We start from the raw sequence: 19742 nt of genomic DNA, 5'->3' as shown, positions 1-19742 counted from the left end.
CGGAAGTGGGGGCGGGGTCACCCACCATGACAGCTACCGAGGCGGAAGGCATTGCCCCGCCCCTCGTAGCGTGTCAGGGGCCGGAGGGCGGCTGCGCACCAGCCTCTTTGCGACGTGGAGCGCGGCGGGGCGCAGGCGCGGGGCCGCCCTCTCCCCCCTCCCCTCGGCGCGGAGCAGAGCCCGAGGCAGCCGGCCCCGCCGCCTCCGGGGAGCGCGCTCTGAGGGCCGGTCGCTCCCCGCCCGCCTCTGTACTTGTGGCCCGGTGCCGCCGCCTCCGCGCGGGACCGGGCAGCGCGGAGGATGAGCTGGTTCAACGCCTCGCAGCTGTCCAGCTTCGCCAAGCAGGCGCTGTCGCAGGCCCAGAAGTCCATCGACCGGGTGTTGGACATCCAGGCCGAGGAGAGCCCCTGGCCCGACGCCGTCATCCCCGACTACGGTGACGGTAAGCGTAGGTGATGGCGGGCTGCCCTCGCCGTGCCCCCGGCCCCCCGTGTGGGGCGGGCGGAGCCGCCTCCCCTCCCGGCCCTTGCAGCGGGGTTGGCCGGGGTGGCGCCTTCCCCTCAGCCGCCTCCTGCGCGCCGCTCCCGTCTCTCCCCCCAACCCGGGGTGGGGGTTTAACCAGCCCTGCCCGTCTGAAGCCCGTTCCGCAGCGCTGGGGTGCTTCTCGTCCCGTTTACAGGCAGGAGGGGATAACGCTCACAAAGGGCTGAGGAAGCCTCAGCAGCACACGCAATACCCGGGTGTTGTCACCGGTGTCGTGCTTTTCTTGCGTCGGTAGCGCTGCACTTCATACCCGTGTTTCTGAAGGCGTTATTTTTGTTTGCCGAGGGACTAATAGGTGATAAAATCCGTTCCGTTAATAAAAAGGGAGGAAATTATGTTATTTCTGAGGCGTGCATCCTCTCTCTTTGCCACAGGAAGAGCAGACTAGAAGCTGAAAGTCGGGTCTGGGTAAGGCAAGTGAAGTTTCCACTCTTTGTGGTGTTAAGTTCATGATCCTCCAACAGCTGCTGAGAGGAATGTGTTGGTGGAAAAACTGCCACGGCTGGGTTATGAGGAAGTGTCTCTGTTGTGCGTGTGCTAATGTAGGGCCGGAACGAATGGTCAGGCCTAAATTGCTGTTTTGAAATGAAAGAGCAGAAAGGAGCTCTCTCGTTAGAAACTTTTTTCCCCTGTAAGTAATAAATATCTCAAATATAAGAATGAGTAAAGAAATCTGTAGTCAATGTCCTTACTGTGCCTATATTTAGGAGAACTGTATGTGTTTGTAGGAGGAGGTTATTTTCAGGGGTACCCACAGCACAGTTAGATTTCTGAAGAGCAAAAGCCGTAACAATTGAAAGTGTTTTCTAGGTTAGTAGCTCGCTCAACAAAGCGTAGGGGCAGTTCTGCATGTCTTCGTCCCTTTGTGGGAGCAAGGGACTCGGCAGTCGCTTACTTAAACCAGTGTCATCTTAAATTACAGGATTGTTTATAGAAGACTGTCTTGTGCTTAGTTTCTTAAAACTTTAAACTTGTCCAAAATGTTCTTAAATTTAATTTATATCATAGTCTATATAATAGTTCTGTAATTCATAAGGAAAGCAGCAAAGACCAGCCTGCATCTGTTTTTCAGGGAAAATGTATTTGTTTTTAAAAGAAGTCAAAATATTTTCTGAATGTTACAGTTCCTTCACAGGGCTTTTTGTGAAGCTGTTGAATCATGGACAGGGTAGTAATCAATCAGATGTTTGTAGCATTTTTGGCAATGAGAACAGTAATTATCTCAATGTCAAGTCTTCGGGCCAATAGGTATCAACAGTTTCTAAAAGTGGCAGTCTACTTTAAATATTATAATTCAGTGTTTTTTAAGAGATATTGTTGTATAAAACAAGCTTGTTTTTAAGTAGTCTGAAATAGTTACGTTATCCAGATGATGTTTGTAGGTACAAAATAAAATTTGATAGTATTTTTTTATTTATCTTTCTTACTTGGGATACTACTGAAATTTGATGCTGAAATTCTTATTATCCTTGCTGTTGACAAGTCCTGGAAAACCTGCAAGAAATACAATAATAGGAGCTGTTGATGTTGTTCTAGGGTGACTTCAGAACTAATCAATTCAGTATTTCTCCACAGGAGAAGAGAACTATCAGCTGGGCTGCTGGCAATGTGTATTGTCAGCTTCATGTTGCTTGGTATGTGAGGAAAAATATGAAGCTTGTCACAAAGTGAAAGGGCAAGAACCCTTCTTAGAGCATAAATTCTACAAATATTTAAGGCTTTTTTCCCCTCTCTTTTCTGTAATGGTGTGTGAAGTGTTTGTGTGCTGCTGGAAGATAACTTTTAAAACCTAGGAATTGTTTTCTCCTTTTGTAATCGGTATAATTCTCTACTTTTAAACTACAGGTTTTCAGATTGTTTTGCCTAGCCTTCTCTCACTACTGGATGCAGGAGGCCACATTCTCTTTCGCTTATTCCCTTTGCAAAGGAAATGCCTGCTTTTTGTGCCCAAATAGGATTCAGGCTTGCCCTTATAACTTTAAGGATGCTGTGTGGGCTTGTTTCCCCTTCCCAGATGCTTTCTTTTTGAAATTCTCACTCTTGGATTTACTGGTGTAATTTGTGTAATGGTTTCTTTCTGCCTTTGCTGTAGTTACTGTTTAACAGAGAGGGAGCAAGTTGATTCCATTCAGGTACTCCTACTTTTTAGAAGTGTCTGTGTCTGCCTTAAGTCTTAGAATTACTGCATGTCTCCCTTAAGCTTCTTTTGCTTTGTCTAAAAATCAGTTCCAAGCTTTGTTAGGAAGTAGTAACAAAAATGATGCTGTTTGCGATCATGTCTATTATTCACTTTAATTTATATGATATTGAAAACTTTTTTCTGAACTGTTGCATCTAAGATGACAAATACTGAAAAGTAATACATTTTAAGTGTTCTTGGCCTATCTCTTTTTTTTTATTGTTTTAGGAACAAATTCTCTCATAAGTGGAGGATGGGATACATCTTCCTGGGGCTTAAGTTCAAATACAGAACCACAGAATCAACCAACATCACCAACAGCAATCACTAAGCCAGTGAGGAGGACAGTAGTAGATGAATCTGAAAACTTCTTCAGTGCCTTTCTCTCTCCAACAGACGTTCAGAGTATACAGAAAAATCCAGTGGTGTCCAAACCTCCAGCCAAATCACAGCGACCCAAAGAGGAGGTCAAAAGCACTTTAAAGGAGTCTCAGCACCCCAGTCAGCTGGAAGTGCCAGTGACAACAGAGGCAGAGGTGAAGGATTCCTCTGTAGCTGGCCTAGTGGACTTGCAAAACCTTGATGTTCCTAAGGAGAAATTAGAGGAGAATTCTGTGCTTAAATCTAATGCCAAGCATGAAGAAAGCACAAATGAAGTTACAGACAAAAACGCGTCTACTCTAAATTTGGAAGTACCTGAAGATGCTCTTAATGAAAAATCTAGTGCAGGAGGGGATGGAACGGGAGGCGCACCGGATAGCGCTTCTCAGCCTCTTAATGCAGGTACAAAAGACATGGGTTTGGAAACTAAGGAGCGAAAGACTGAGGACAGGCAAAGCAATACACCGTCACCTCCAGTTAGCACTTTCTCCTCGGGGACGTCCACAACTAGTGATATTGAAGTACTGGACCATGAAAGTGTAATAAGTGAGAGCTCAGTAAGTTCAAGACAAGAAGCTGCAGATTCAAAATCCAGTCTTCATCTAATGCAAACATCATTTCAGCTTTTATCTACATCTGCCTGTGCAGATTATAATCGTTTAGATGACTTTCAAAAAATGACCGAGAGCTGCTGCTCCTCTGATGCTTTTGAAAGAATTGATTCATTTAGTGTACAGTCTTTAGATAGTAGAAGTGTAAGTGAAATAAATTCAGATGATGAGTTATCAGGCAGGGCTTCTGCTTCAGCGTCTGTCGCTGTCAGTCCTTCTGCACCAAAGACAGAAATAGTTGATGCCCTGAAAAATAAATCTGAAAATTTGAATGACACTCCTGTTGTACATGCTGAGGAAGCTGAGATGGAAGAGAGTGGGAGAAGCGCAACCCCTGTTAATTCTGAGCAGCCAGATGTTTTGGTTGCTACTGTGCAAACCATTGAAGAACAGATTGTGAAAGAGGAGACTGAGCTACAGCAGGATGCTGCTGACAAATTGTTAGAAGAGGACAGTGAAAAGCAAGAGCTTAAAAAGGTAACTGTAAAACATTTTTTTGCAAACACACCTTTTAATTACAAATGAAACGCCTATCGTCTCCTTATATGTCTTCTGCAGTGGAAGAATACTGTTGAAATTTCTGGTCAAATATTTTTGGGCTTCACCTAATCCACCTAGTTATCATTATTGGGAATTGCGAGTAGTGCTAGCAAACAGAAAGCCTTGATAAGTCAAATGTGTTATTTTAATTCTTTGATGTTGGTGGTTTTTTTTTTCTGTGAAGGGTGGAGGAGATTCCTTGAAGTATTTTGATTTGAATTATCGCACTACAAGGCTTTAGTATTTCGGCAATAATCAAACCAATATTTTGCAAGCATTTTTTTTTTTCCACGGGCTTACAAACTGTGAAAATTTGAATGCATTCCGGGAGCATTATGCATATTCGTTGAGGATAGCAGTAGCTGGTGTAAATAAGTCCTTTTTATTAGATAAATGAATGTTTGGGTTTTAGCAGAAATACTCTTTCCTTTTAAAAAGGAGTACACTAGCTTTTTAATGAAGAAGATAAGCATAGTTGTAAATAATGAATAGATTAAAAGGAATTTGTATGGCTAATTTAGATAGATGGGATGACTAGAAGTGTGACAAAGTAGGGTATTTAAGTGTATGGATGGCTAAACTGGAGCTTTGTGTTTTGCCCAGTTCTGCCAGGGTATTGTTTGCACTATCTTTTTTTCCATTGCCTTGGTCACCTTCCTGTCTCTCTGTTCTTGTTTCTAATTTCTGAGCTCCTTTGACATGTGTTCTGCTTTTTGATTTGCATTTTGCTTTGCTGATAGTCTGTGTGCCTAATATGTGACATAAAAGGGCCATGTAGGCACGCTGGCAATACTGATGCTGTTTCTGATAATAATAAAGGAAAAGCAATTGCTTATGGGAGTTCATAAAACCCCAATGTAATCTGTGTTTTAAGGAAAGTATTTTTTGTGTAAATTGTACAGAATGTCAATGTAAATTCCTTAGGGAACAACAAAGCCATGGACTGTTATCGATAAGTTTTCCTAACTTAAATGGTTATACACTGTGGGAAATAGTGATAATGGTCCACAGCTAATTTTGCCTTTCGTTGGCCATATTGAGCTACACTTATAGAATCTGTTTCATTTGTTTATATTTGTATATTTGCATGTATGTTTTTGCTATTTCTCTAGATTTAGCTTTCCAAAACCTGGTATTAAGAAATTATTTTGATGATGTGAGCTAAGAGCTCTTGACCCTGCCTGAAAGTTTTCTTCCCTCATCTGATGCTGTTTTGCTGCTTTGTGCTAAGGTTTCACTGAGGAGATCTTCCACTGTAAATTACTCTGTGATTCTGTAAAGAGTGGGAGTCTTCATGGTTAATGTTAGCTATGGTTTTATAGGCTATCAGCTTTGTTTAAAAAATTCATTTGTAATTAAGTATAAGTGTTGATAATTTTGTTGAGGAACTTAGAGCTGAGCCACATCTGCTTACTTAGTAGGATTTCTGCACCTGTAGAAAACAGGTGTTTTGTGTTTAGATATTGCTTAGTTCTAAATTAATGTGTCAGAAACATGGTAATCTTCACTGACTTTTACCTCAAATTCCTGAAAACATTGACAACTTCAGTTTTAAATAGTGTTGGGAGGGAATGGTGGGGGGGAAAGGGGAAGCCTGCCCCTCTTGTGTTTTAATTGTCCCATTCATCTGATCTTTATCTGTAAAAACATTGTCCAGATGATTGATTCATTAACTGAGAAACTGGAGAAGAGGGAAATACAGTTATTAAGTACTAGTAAAGAAAAGGCACGCCTGGAAGAAGCTTATGATAACCTAAAAGAGTAAGTATGCAAATATACACAGTAGTGGGTGTAACTGTAACTTTACTGTGATACAATCAGTAGACAATATCATAAAATAAATAGCTTATAACTAGAACAAAGATTGCAAGAGATGTGCACTGTTTGGGAAAGGTGGAAATAATGATTGCATGTGCTCTGATGGTGTTTTTTTAAAGATGTGTTATTTCTTGGGTCCAAAATCTCTTTTGGGAAGAGGCTAGTGAAAGATTTTTCAGTAAGCAAGCAGTAGGAATGACAAACAGATGTGTAGAGTCAGACTTGGTTATTAATAAAGATCTTTGTTTTAAGACTGGATTAAGTCTTTAAGGGAGACTGACTTTTCTGATACAGATGGATGAACCTGATCTACTAAGTAATTTGCTGACTAAAATGTAGGCAATGAAAATGTGGTAGAAGGGCTGGTTTTAGGGAAAAACCTGAATTCGTTATTTAATTCAGTTAAAACTAAAAGGGGGGGGGGGAAGCTGGATTTGCCAGTTTACTGATCAAATACCAAGTTTAAAAATCTACAGATAATATGTGAAGGTATTTAATGACTAAATTGATCTTATCTTAAAAATACCTTTAATCATTTGCCTTGAATATGATAGAGATTATGGTTAATCAGAAAGAACTTGATTAAGGGGCAAAACATTTAAGGTGAATCAAGCATTTCATTGTTAAATTACTGAATTAATGAAGATCTTTGATCACTACTTCTAATATGGATGTGCTTTTTGACTTACTGTTAACATGTATAAAATAAAATAACCCCCCCACACACACATTTTAAAAGCATTTAAGACAACCTGTTGTAAACTGCTTGGAATGTCATATAACTGTGCAACTGTTCTGAAATGTTAATTTTAAATGTAGTGAAATGTTTAGAATGAAAGAAGAGAGCAGTAGCCTTTCATCTCTTAAAGAGGAGTTTGCTCAGCGAATTGCAGATGCTGAAAAGAAGCTCCAGCTCGCCTGCAAAGAGAGAGATGCAGCTAAAAAGGTAACTTGACTTTTTAGTGAAATTAATGTTTATTATTTTAGAACACATTTAAATTTCTTGAGTAAATTTCTAAAAATTAAGCTAGGGAAAAGCATGAGACTGACAGGTACTATCTCATGGTATTAGTAACTGGGATAAGCCGATTGTAGCTTCCCAGGCTGCTTGTTATTTTGTTCTGTTGATACGTGTATTCTTGCAGCTGTGTTGTGAACCAAGTTAGGGAACTCATTTAAGTTCAGTGTAGTCTGGTTTGGGAAAAAATAGCTTTAACAATTGTTCTCCTTTACCTTGTACCCATATATGTATTTGCATTGGTGTAAGGGAGAAAAATGGCCTGGGGATGTGGGTGAGTAGCCAAGAATGGGAATGGCTTCTTTAGAGGATTAGCTGGTAGGAAAATTAAGACCTGATGATGGATTAGTTTGGAATGAGCAAAGAAATCTGCAGCAACAAAGTTTATGGAGTTTAAATGTTCTTGACCTGGCATCACAGTATTACATTTCTGTAGCTTATTGCTAGTCTGCAAAAAGTAAACTCAAATCTGTAACTGGAAAAAAAAAATCAGTTGTTTTGTCACTGTATGTGTCACTGTTAGCACAGTAGTAAGTTGAAATAGAAGAATCGTCTGATAGCTATGTGTGAATATAACAGTTCCTTTTTACTATATTGCAAAAGTTTATAGAAAGTGAAATGGAAGGAGGAGTTGGAACAAATTGTACAGAGAATTTATGGAGTCTCAATCCTTGGAGGTTTTTAAAGCTTGATGGAATAAGGCTCTGAGCAGTCTGATTTGATGAGATAATCTCCAGCGTTCTCTTCCAACTTAAACTGTGTTCAAAGAAAAGCCTTTTGAGAGGAAGGGGAGAAGAAAAAGGTGATCAGTGTAACTTTCTGTGTGTTTTTCCCTAAATATATTTTCATAAATGATCCTAAGTATTTTATCCTATTATTTAGGAAGTAAAGACTGTTAAAGAAGAACTGGCTACTAGACTTAACACCAATGAAACTGCTGAATTACTGAAAGAAAAAGAAGAGCAAATCAGAGGATTAATGGAGGAAGGTCAGAAGTAATATTTTTTAATAGTAAAAATTTGTAGAATAATTTGAAATGCACTGCCTTCACAGACTAACCTTCTTTATGCAGGCAAAAATTACAACATTTGAAGCATGCTAGATGTTTCTGAACATTTGAACGATTTAGTTAATAGCAAAGAGCAACAGGAGGGATCAGTCAAATACACTTGGCTAGAGGGGTACTTTCTGCAGTATGTATTAAAAGGTGCTGCAAGCTAGAACCGGCATGCAGTACAACACTCCATGCTCCACTCAGCAGAAATCTAACTAGGGTATTGTTCAAGGCATTTCTACAGTGTCTCCCTTACTACTTTTTAATTTTGGAATTAAAATGTAGTTACTAAATGAACAGGCCATTTTGGTTTTTTTTTCCTGATGGGATGAGCTCATTTGCTTTTCTCCCAAAGCCTCTCACTGCCTATCCTATCTCACTATAGCTTACTGTAGCGGGTCATCTCGGAATAAAGTAGATTTAAAACTTAAGAACTTGCATGAAAAAAATGTAAGAGTAAGTGTTTCCATACATATTTGTTTATTATTTTCATGGGACTGAAGAGCAGAGAGAGGTGTGAATAGAGAGAGTCATAGAATAACAGCAATGTGTTCTAGCTTTATGTTCATTTTCTTCACAGGAGAAAAGCTCTCCAAGCAGCAGCTGCACAATTCCAACATTATTAAGAAATTAAGAGCCAAAGAGAAAGAGAGAGAAAATATTAACACAAAACAGAACAAAAAGATTAAGGAATTGGAAGAGGAGTTGCAGCATTTAAAACAGGTGAGATATTGGGATTTTTTTTTTTTAAAGCTTTTTATATTAGCTGCAGAGTAACCTTTTGGGGAGGCTCTAGGTAGACTGATATTTTTTCCTTTTCTGGGAGCCTTCTCTATTTCATATTATTGGAACACTGGGATGTGATTTCTGGATGTGTTCTCAGAGCAGTTTACAACTGCGGTCATGTATCTTTCCAGCAGCTTGTTTGCACTTGCACTGCTGATTATCAGGTGGGCTGACCAAATTCAGTACACTCCATTTTAGTTGGAAAGCCTGCACCAGCAAAATTTGGGCAGTTCTTTTTGGGTTTTTTTGTTTGTTTGTTTTTTTTTTTTTTCCCTCGATTAGTGATTGAATCAAGACCTTACAAGCAGCAGACCCAGTATGAGGAAGTATGTGACACTGTGACCCCCTCCTCTGGGGAAGATGGGGTAGCAAAACCTTTCTTTTTTGGGAAAGTGCTAGATCGGTTCAGTCATTTTGTGTACCTTCATCCTGGATTGGTTGCCACAGTTGTCCTCAGATGGTGTTGCCTACCTACCCCATGTACTGGGTTTAGTCTCTTGCTTCTGGTTTGCACTCTAATAGGTGCTTGATGGCAAGGAAGATCTTGAGAAGCAGCACCGAGACAGCATTAAACAACTGAACAGCGTTGTAGAGCGACAAGAAAAGGATCTTGCTAAACTTCAGGTGGAAGTGGAAGACCTTGAAGAACGGAACAGAAGTGGCCAGGCTGCGCTTGACAGTGCATACAAGTAAGCAGATATTTGTGTGCCTCTCTTCAGCTATATGTTCAGCTTCTGTGTCTATTTCTTGTGCAATGCTTCTGAAATGTTAACATATAACAATGTTATTTGCAAAGTCACTGTAGGCATTGTATAAACTGTAAAAAGCATTGCTTTCCCCATCCAGGGAACTCGCAGATCTTCATAAAGCTAATGCTACAAAGGACAGTGAGGCACAAGAAGCAGCCCTAAGTCGGGAAATGAAGGCGAAGGAAGAGCTTGGGTTAGCTCTGGAGAAGGCACAGGATGAGGCACGACAGCAACAAGAAGCTTTGGCGATTCAGGTGGGTCTTAAATGCAGTGAATAAAACTTTTTAATTGAGCAAATGAATGTACTCATCTGGCATAATGAACCAGATGCAATATAAGGTGGAACTCATTTTTGTGTACTTAGCAAATACCTGGTGGATTTCTTTCCTGTGAACTTGTTCAGTCGTCAGTGGTAGTTATAAGTAAGCTTCAAAATTTTAATTTTTATTAAAAAATACTTTTAATTTTACTTGTCTGAATAAAGGGACTTTGACGGGCTCTATGTTACGTTTGTAGTGCTCTTACCATGATGCAAAGTTCAAGAAATAGCGCAACTATTTGTGTGCATGCACAACTTAAGCCTTTAATTTATAAATGGACATACACTATCTGACAGTGTTTAAAAATGGTGTAGGACTGTAGCAATGAATAGGTGGTACTGTAACTTTTGGCAAGAGATTAGTGACTGCGTCCTGTTTATTTAGGTGGCAGACCTGAGGCTAGCACTGCAACGTGCAGAACAGCAGGCAGCAAGAAAAGAAGACTATTTACGCCAGGAAATCAGTGAATTACAACAGGTACTGGAGCAAATAGATGATGCCAACTTGTATTTGCAAGGAGGGCTTCTAAAAACTGAAAATGAAATGCTAGCATGATGTTAATAGCCTGAAAAAGAGGCTTTGTTTTCCTGGTTACCTGCAATATTTTTCCTGTGTAGAATAACAATAAAAATATTAAAGGAAATGTTTTTTTTAATCACATATTGAAAACTAAATCCTAATTTTGATGATGCCTTTCAAATGTAATGATATCCCTTTTAGTACAAACAGAGTACGGCCATTAAGTTTGTAATAGTCCTCTAAAATTGCTAGCAAATATGTTTTAAATGACGTGTTAGCTGCTGCTTAAGAATACTTTTCTTGTTCTTAAGGTCCAGAAGATGAATAGATTGTTTCCAAAATGTTTCAAGTGATGTCCAGAGGGCTCTTGAAATTTAAATATCTAGGCTGTTGTTCTATCATGTATCTAAAAAATGTTAGGCTTCCATCTGGAAATTTCACACTTCACTGTGAGTCTGAACATATGAATTTTAGAATGTAAAGCAACTGCTATGTGATTAGCTGAATTTTGTATTAGTCTTTTAATCCATCATATGATTTTAAAGCTTAATTGTGATTTCAGAGACTCCAAGAAGCAGAGAGCAGGAACCAAGAACTAAGTCAAAGTGTTACATCTGCTACACGTCCGCTTCTCCGGCAGATAGAAAATCTGCAAGCCACGCTGGGAGCACAAACCTCTGCATGGGAAAAATTGGAAAAGAACCTTTCTGACAGACTTGGTAAGGTGGTTTTAGCTTTTCCTGAACAGTGAGGCTCTTGATGAAGTTGAGATGGCTGAAGGTAAATGAAAAGGGCTTAACATTTGCCCAAAGCATAGATGGTCGGTCAGGAGAGATGATTTTCTGTAAGGAAGTGGTACGTGGGGTATTCTGCAAAGGTTCTTGGATAGGTAATTCACTGATTCTCTTTAAAACACAGTGTAACGTAAGATTGTAAGATAAAGGTGTTAAGGTGTACATAGCCTTACGGCATCTAAAGGAAGGATAGACATTGAGACACTGGAAGTACACCAGCGTTTTCAGTTGTCTAGCCTGGTGCTTAGATTCTATATTGTAAAGGTTCAAATCATTTACTTACCTAACTGTGTAGGTAATGAGTCATATATTTGTTGATACAGTAGTAATCTATTATTTTAAATGAAAAAGGCATAAAATGCCCAAAGGAGAACTTAATGGGTTTAAATAATAGGCCCATATTATAGATGTTTGTTAAAAGAGTTAAATTCTGTGGTTTTCTTTACTTAATATTAGGTGAGTCTCAAACTCTTCTAGCAGCAGCTGCTGAGAGAGAACGGGCTGCTACAGAAGAACTTCTTTCTAATAAAATTCAGATGTCTTCTACTGAATCTCAGAATAGTCTTTTAAGGCAAGAAAATACACGCCTTCAGGCTCAGCTAGAAGTGGAGAGAAACAGATTGAAGAAAATGGAAAATGAGAATAGTAGGTGAGTTGCATTTTTCATTAACAGTGTCTCTTTAAAATTGCAGTGAAATGGAGTAAGCTATCTTAACCATCTGCAGCAGATCTCCTTGCAAGTTGGCAGACTTGATACAGCAGTGCAAAATGATGGCAGCTATTAATAAAGTTGCCCAGCTTGTTAAGGATATTTTGTCTGAAGAATGTTACTTTCATAATGTTTTAAAGACTTGACCCTATGTTTGGTTTAAAAGTATATGAATCTAAAGTAAACTCAGAATACTTGCTGGCTTTGTCTACCTCTTTCTTTGCTCAATGTAGGTATGAGGTTGAACTAGAAGGACTCAAAGATGAGTATGCAAAAACCTTGGAAGATGCAAAGAAAGAAAAGGTATTGCCTCCTTCAGCTTTAAGCTACATTGTTGTTGAAGTCTGAGCTAGCAGGAGTTTAACAACCTATATTTATTTTTGTAGACACTGCTAGCTACTCAGTTAGAAATGGAGAAGATGAAAGTTGAACAAGAAAGAAAGAAGGCAATTTTTGTGCAAGAAGCAGCAAAGGAAAAGGTACCAAACCCCAACATTTCTGTTCGGTCTTGCTGACATTATTTTAGTAGATATCTAAAACCTGAAACTGTTGCAAGCAACAAAGTGGACTTAGAGCAGTACGGTATATACTGTCAGCCCAGACATGAGGGACTTGGCTTTTTTGTTATTGTGACTGCCTTCTATTTCCAGTGAAATAAGTGCTTGTGTGATGCTCATTGAAATGAGTCTTGAGTAACAGTCTGTGAGAAGAGATAAAATATGGTTAATGATTGGTTTAATCTTCTGATTTTTTTGAATTCTTGGATTTTGAACTCTTGGATTCTTTTTCTTCTGAAGCTACTTGTTTTCTTTGCTTAGACTACTAGCATTGCTTCCACTGAAATCCTGTTTTGCGTTTCATATGGCTGTGTGTAATGTACCACATGCTTTCTGGCTTAAGTGACAAGTCACAGAACAGTCCTCAAGAATCAGTACCTTTGTTACTGCTAATTAGCAGTTGATATTCAAGTAAAACAGTTTCTGGTTTCTTACCATCTCCAGTTCTTAAATCTAAGTGCTTTATCCTTCAGAGGCTAGCATGCTTTCAGATGCTGCCTGTAAAAAGAGGCCAGTCTGGAGGGTATGTTAGTAAGGTATTAGCATGTGAGAAATCTCAGAATTGAATTCATACACTGTATTTAAAAAAAAAATAAAAATTAACTTGCATTCTAGAAAGAAACATACTTCTGGGTTTAGGATATTCTTCCTGTGATACATTTGGACGTACAAAACTGCCTCTGAATCTCCCATAGCTATATTCTTTTGGTGTAATTTGCAACTTCTGTCTTCGTTTCCCGAAAAGTCTGAGGATTTGAATGTAGGCTAGAAGTGTTTGTAGCACGGTAATTCTTTATTGTTGAACTTTCCTATGTTTTAGGGATGGGGGAAGGGGAAAGGTTACCTATCACATTATGTTCTATAGTTGGTGGTGGAACAGGACAGTCTATTCTTTACAAAATCTATCTTTCACTATCTTGTAAACTTTTTTCTTTATGTAACTGGTGATGTTGTGGGGGATTTTTGTTGTTTTTTTTTTTTAAGGATCGGAAGTCATTTACAGTTGAAACTGTTTCAAGTACTCCAACTATGTCACGCTCTAGTTCCATAAGTGGAGTTGACATGGCGGGTCTTCAGACATCTTTGCTCTCACAGGTATCATATATCAGTTATATTGGCCTTTTTTTTGACAGACAGCTTTTTTTCCTCTTCAGGAATGTTTATTAATGTAGAAAATGACTCTTCAAGAGTATCAAGAGTATATTGGCCTTAGACAAGGTAATTCCTGTGCAGAAATGTCTAAAACCTGCTTGTAAAAAGTCTATGATTGTAAAACATCTGTGAAAGACTGTGTGAAACTACAACTTTTATTGCAGAGTAATACATACATGTATTGGTGCTGAGTTCACACATCTAATTTCATGTAGACGAATTGAATAACACTAGTAGGAGTAAAATGAATTTTTTTCTAGCCATCCTGGTTTAGGGCACAACCCTGCTCCCTAGGCAGTGTCATTGACTGTTGTGGTCTGTGCAAAGTCTGCTGCTTTCCAATGGACACAGTTATCGATGTCCAAGTTAAATGATGGTTGTATAGGTGACATGAGAACTTGCCAGTAAGGAGCTATCTCAAATTGTACCTGTTCACCTTAAGCTTTTGTTTTAAAAACAAACTTTAAGCATTGAAATACTTGCCTAGTAATGGTATAATTTTAAATCTTAAATGAAATAATACTTTGGGAGAGGGAAGGTTCCGAAGGGTGCATGTTTTTGTCTATAATTTTAAGCTTCTGTAACCTCTTGTTTGTAGGATGATCCTCATGATCACTCATTTGGGCCAATAGCTACTAGTGGGAGCAATCTTTATGATGCTATAAGGATGGGAGCGGGTTCAAGTATAATTGAAAACCTTCAATCACAGCTTAAACTAAGAGAAGGAGAGATTTCACATCTGCAGGTATGGTATTTGAAGTTATATAACCAAACACAGCATTTATAAGAGTAAATACTAATGCAATCAATACTATATTCAAATTTTATATTCAATATAACATCAATTTTATCTTCAGAGAGCTTGGTCCCTCTCCTCACAGCAGAGTGCATTCACTTTTCCCCTTTCATAACAATTCTATTAACCAGAATAACCACTGGAGGTATACGTAGGGAAGAGCAAGAGAAGGAGTTGTTGCTTCCCTTCTTGTTTTGGCAAGGACCTTATACAGAAAACGGAACTTGTCTATCTGAAAAAGAAAAAAAACAAACAACAAACTACTGATCAAATTTGAGAAGAAAGTGAGAGTGCTTCCAGAGTGTGCTGTTTCATAGTCTGGTTTAAGAAAAAGCCTTAATTACTGTATCAAAATATTTTGATACAGTGTTTTATGAATATGGTAAATTCTTTCCTCCTCCTAATTGTTAAAAGTGTTTACCTTAGCTGGAAATTGGAAACCTTGAGAAAACTCGATCAATAATGGCAGAAGAACTGGTTAAATTAACAAATCAAAATGATGAACTTGAAGAAAAAGTGAAGGAAATACCAAAATTACGTGCACAGTTAAAGGTAAGTGTATTTCTGTTGTAAATCTGGTATAAAATTGACATATTTGGGGTTGTTTTTAGGAATACCTCTATCAATTTAGGATTATAGTCAAATCTGTCCCTAGTCGTAAATGTCTGAAGAGCCTGGGGTTTTTTGTGTACTAGAATCTGAAAATGCCTACTCCATGACTAGATAGTCACTTCAAAATGCAGTTGTTAGAAATATGTGCTGTGCATAAGATTGCATACTAAATCAGGGAGATAACTTTTTTCCCATTTAAGATGCTTGTCTGGAAGTAGTCTTTTTAGAGGAGGGGGGTGTTTTGATAAATGGCATGGACTTACGAGAGTTTGATGCAGAAATTGAATGAGTGTGCAGTACTGATACAGGTAATAGGAGAAGTATTTTAATCCTCTGAATGTTTAAGAGCTTAAATTGAAATATTGGAAATATTTTTGGAGTAATTTCAGAAATGATCGTTGTTCTTTAAATGCAGAATGTTAAATTTCTTGATGAAATATTTCACGACCTGCAGTCACTTCTGTAGTAAAACTTAGTGCAGTTTGCTAACTGTTTTAATGCATATAGCAGTTAAACTTCAAGGTGCTTCAGTACATCCTTGGAAGCCAGCACTAATTCTTTGTAGTCAAGGATCATTGTCTTTGGAATATTTTCTTTTTATATCAAGAGTATAAATCTAGCCATATTCAGAGGGTCAAAGCTTAAAGCATTTTTTAAGTTTACTGTGTGCTTCATTGTAGAGTAGTTACACTTTGATAAAATAATGCTATTTTATTATTACTTGTTTTCCCTGGTAGTGTAAAACACCAGCCTAGCAACAACTTTTTTAAAGTTGAAAAACAGTCAGATAACAAACTACATGTCCTTGCAGGATTTGGATCAAAGATATAATACAATTCTTCAGATGTATGGAGAGAAAGCAGAGGAAGCTGAAGAACTCCGACTGGATCTCGAAGATGTGAAAAACATGTACAAGACTCAGATAGATGAACTTTTAAAACAAAGACAAAATTAATTCCTGCTGGAACTCTCAACACTATATGATAACAGATTGTAAAGATAATTGTTTATGTAAATGCTGAATTTAAATGTCTTGTAAAAAAATAACTGTATTATAGAAAGTGTGACTATATAATAGAGTTCATATGTTGACAAAAAAAATCAATGCTTTAAGTGTCTTGTACTGTCTGCAGTTAAATTATTTGTGCAATATTTAATTTTTTTTCCTCAGTCATCCCTTATTTACATTTTTGCTAAACAGTGGACCATTTTACTTGTAAACAGTAGCAGAAATGACTGTTACTTTGTGAGACCAGCACTGGAAGGCATGAGTTTTACTGAAGCAGGCCTGGATTCATAAAGTCTGTATATTTATGAAAATGATGTTAGAAGTCTTTTTTAAGTGTTCTTAATATGAGTTTTTCTAAAATATCATCAGAAAATTTTTAATAACAAAATAGCAGTGGCTACCTATCTGAAGCATAATTGGTGGGTATTTTTATGACAGGAGAATCTCATGCTTGTACTCGTAACATCTGAACGTGTTAGGATGGCAATTCTCGATTTTTAGACAAATCTGATTTGTCTATTTTACACTGTCCTCTACACAGAGTATGAGACTTTATAAATTACAGCTTCACCTTGTATATTGCTTGTGCTGTCTAGAGACAGCAGCTCTGCTTTAATTCTAGATGTGTTTAACTTCTAACACCAAAATCTGAACTATTCCATATTTATTTTAGGATGCTGATTTTTAACAGTAGCTAAAACGGTTCAGAAGAATGCAGAAAAATTACTATTTTTTTTAAATGCTGCTGCTCTCATGGTTTCTTGTGTGTGTGTATATATATAAGTAGCAAGGCTTAGACTTTTTGCATAACTGTACTGTGACTTAATATTAGTTTTCAAGCAAGTCTCCAGTGGCTGCAAAGTATTTCTCATGCCATTCCTGAAGCAAGGTATTGGTCAAATAGCATCCACGTGGCATGATGTTCAGCTGCATTTTTGGTAATGTCAGAGAAAACGTTTGAATTGGACCCTTGGGAATGCTGAGAATTGGGGGAAGAAGCTTGCGTCTTCCTCTCTGCATTCCAGACAGCAAATATTTTGCTACATCTCAGAACTGTAGCTGTGCCAGGCACTCGTGTGAAATGCTCAGCAATTGAAATTCTTTACTTATCATACCACTGCCTCTAGTGTGAGAGGGTTTTTTCCACGTTTGTACATGCTGTAATTTGTGTTAGAGAGCTCTGTTCCTGCTTGAGCATTCAGTGGCCTGAGAGCGAGAAAGGATGTGAATGATGAGAAATTGCTTCTGGAGAAAAGCCTCTCAGTAATACGGCTCTTCTGTGGGTGTGAGAGGTTTATTCCTTGTGGGGAGAACAGTGAGGCACTGAAGTTACACAGGCAAGGGTATGTTTGTGGAAAAACCTAGTTCAGTTTGAGATTCAGATTCTGAGGATTTCAATAAAGCCATAGAGCAAGAACACTAAAATTTGTCTTAACTTGCCATCTGTCATAGAAACTTTAGTAAAATAAAAGACACTTTTTCCCACCCCCCATGGGGAGGTGGGAAGGAACTACCCTCTTACTATCTTAGTTTCACTTCTGGAAACCAAGGTTGAAAACATTTTTCTTAAAAAAATTTCAGAATTTAACAATTTGCCTTTATATCAAAGCATGGTTTAACAAACAAACCAACCCACCAAAAATATCAAACCCACTCCATAGAGAAGCACTTGTTGGAACTTACTGACTTGTTGTGTGTTAGAATTATGACATGCAAGTGTTAGAAATTCAGCCTTTTCTTAAAACAAAACCCACAAACAAACCACAAACCTTTTATGGTCAAAGATTATAAATTCTATTCAGCTTTTATCTGCTACAGCGAATCAATAAATTGCTGATTTTCACAAATTTTTACTGTCTTGGTAGACAAATGCAGCACTCAAAAAAAAAAAAAATCCTTTGAACTTTTATTTGGACCTGTTACTGCCAGTGCTTTTGAAGGCGACGTTTCCTGTGTAGTGAGTAGATGCTCCTCAGGGGCTGACACAGGTGCAGTTTTGAGAATGTCTCAGACTATCTTCGGTTTTCAGGAAGCACTTAGGAAACTTTAACATGCAGTCAGCATTAACTGGTTTAGATATAAAAGCATTTGTCAGAGTATTAGATTTTTAAATTTTACAAAAGCAGATGTACATAATTTGTATTGACTGTTTTTGGATTCTTTATTCCCATTTAGCACAACCTTTACTATTACATGAGAATCAGATGGCCTACTGTGTCTTAATCATCAAAGCCTTAGAAAACAAAGCGGCTGTTGGAAGGTAACAGACTTTTTTCTGTTTTGATCATCTTTGATATAAATCTCATAAGCTTGTTTTGAAGAAACATGATTAATGTCTGCTCCGATACCTTAAGTTCATTGCTAGCACTGAGATTGCCTAGAAAAGTAATGTGCAAAATGAAAGGACAGGTCAATGCTAATGTCCGCTTCTGTTTAAATTTATTTAGAATATTCCTTCTGAAAGCAACTAATTTATGCCTCATTTTCACTGCATACACAAGTATGAAGAACTGCTGTGTAAAGGCTTACTCAAAGTACACTGGTCAGAGGGGGCTTATTCGAGATGTTCGAACACAGGGTGATACTCAAAATCTTACGTTATCCATACATGAGAGAGGAGGGTAGTTCTATTATTTTTTTTTTTTTGTCCTGCTACAAGTTTGTTGCAATTTATGTAGGTATGTTTTACTAAGGGCTATAATGATCCTGAATATGAAATGTAATTGGAACCCTTGGTTTCTAGTTGTAAAATGTGTATAAACTGTAAAAAAGCATGGGTCAGGGTAAAATAAAATTTTGTGCTAAGAGCGTGTTTTGGATCTCTCTGAGAAAAGGCTTAAAAATAGTTTTGTGGTGGGTGGCTATGAATTTAGGGATATGAAAGGAAAATATTGCTGAAGTTAGAATATATCAAATGTAGTTTGAATTTAGAGTTACAAATGCCAGCTAAAATCGTGCGTTGTCATGGGTGTTTAGGTACAAGCGGCTGGTTTATTTGTAAATTCACTGCAGTAATGGGATTAAAGGTAATGTGAAATTTAGATTTATTTCCTTTATTCGAGTAGAACGGCTTTCTGATTCAGCGGTATTCCTGGGGGGCCGCAGCCCCCCGTGTCCCCCCGGCTTAAGTGCCGGCCTGGGCGTTTGTCACCGCGGAAACTAGGGGAGAAGAGTTCTCTCAAAGGGCTGGGGTGTTAGTGCCTACCGGCCCTGCGGCGTCTGTCAAAGCAGGAGCTGACTACGACTGCGAGCGGCGTGCTGGGCTGCCCACAGAGGCAGCGCAGGAGCCGCGCCGGGTGCCTGACTGGCATCTCAAGCCAAGAGGGGGGTTAATTAACCTCTCCGCTCGGGGAAACGAAGTTTCTGCAGGCGGCGGGGGCGGTGGTACCGCTCCTTCCTGCCGGGGCTCTCGCCCGCCGTGTGAATGCCGGCCGGGCCGAGGCTCCCGCGGGGGGGGAGGCCGCCTCAGACAATGGGGTGCCAGGGGGCTGCGCTTCCTGCTGAGCGGCGGCAGGAAAAGGCCTTTTTCCTCCACACCCTGAGAACGCCGATCCCGGTGCGAGACGGCGGCAGCGCTTTATTTCCGGCAGCAGAA

General features: G+C 38.8%; 1 protein-coding gene across 2 annotated transcripts; it reads left to right on the top strand.

Annotated features, from left to right (window-relative positions):
- The first annotated feature begins 106 nt into the window (after positions 1-106).
- On the top strand, positions 107-18954 carry TMF1 (TATA element modulatory factor 1). Of its 2 annotated transcripts, none has more exons than XM_075762400.1 (17): positions 107-442; positions 2951-4191; positions 5912-6015; positions 6892-7018; positions 7973-8078; positions 8725-8867; positions 9453-9619; positions 9777-9933; positions 10384-10476; positions 11081-11237; positions 11769-11961; positions 12255-12324; positions 12408-12500; positions 13563-13673; positions 14329-14475; positions 14953-15078; positions 15950-18954. In XM_075762400.1, the coding sequence occupies exons 1-17, from the start codon at positions 301-303 to the stop codon at positions 16091-16093; spliced, it is 3321 nt and encodes a 1106-aa protein (XP_075618515.1). In that variant the 5' UTR covers positions 107-300; the 3' UTR covers positions 16094-18954. The 2 variants fall into 2 exon arrangements, with proteins under 2 accessions (XP_075618515.1, XP_075618516.1); XM_075762401.1 differs by having other exon boundaries at positions 112-442; positions 6904-7018.
- The last annotated feature ends 788 nt before the right edge of the window (positions 18955-19742 follow it).

This window comes from Balearica regulorum, chromosome 10 (genome assembly GCF_011004875.1).
Source record: "Balearica regulorum gibbericeps isolate bBalReg1 chromosome 10, bBalReg1.pri, whole genome shotgun sequence".
Classification (NCBI taxonomy): Eukaryota; Metazoa; Chordata; class Aves; order Gruiformes; family Gruidae; genus Balearica; species Balearica regulorum.
The sequence above is the reverse complement of the archived record's forward strand: the minus strand, read 5'-3'. Positions and strand labels throughout refer to the sequence as shown.

What these genes read in the sequence shown, in the direction of transcription:
- TMF1 (XM_075762400.1), top strand. Translation starts at nt 301, where the DNA reads ATGAGCTGGTTCAACGCCTCGCAGCTGTCCAGCTTCGCCAAGCAGGCG. An exon ending in AAGAAGCTTTGGCGATTCAG is followed by an intron (nt 9,934 to 10,383) that starts GTGGGTCTTAAA and finishes CTGTTTATTTAG; the next exon opens with GTGGCAGACCTGAGGCTAGC. An exon ending in AAGAAGCAGCAAAGGAAAAG is followed by an intron (nt 12,501 to 13,562) that starts GTACCAAACCCC and finishes TTTTTTTTTAAG; the next exon opens with GATCGGAAGTCATTTACAGT.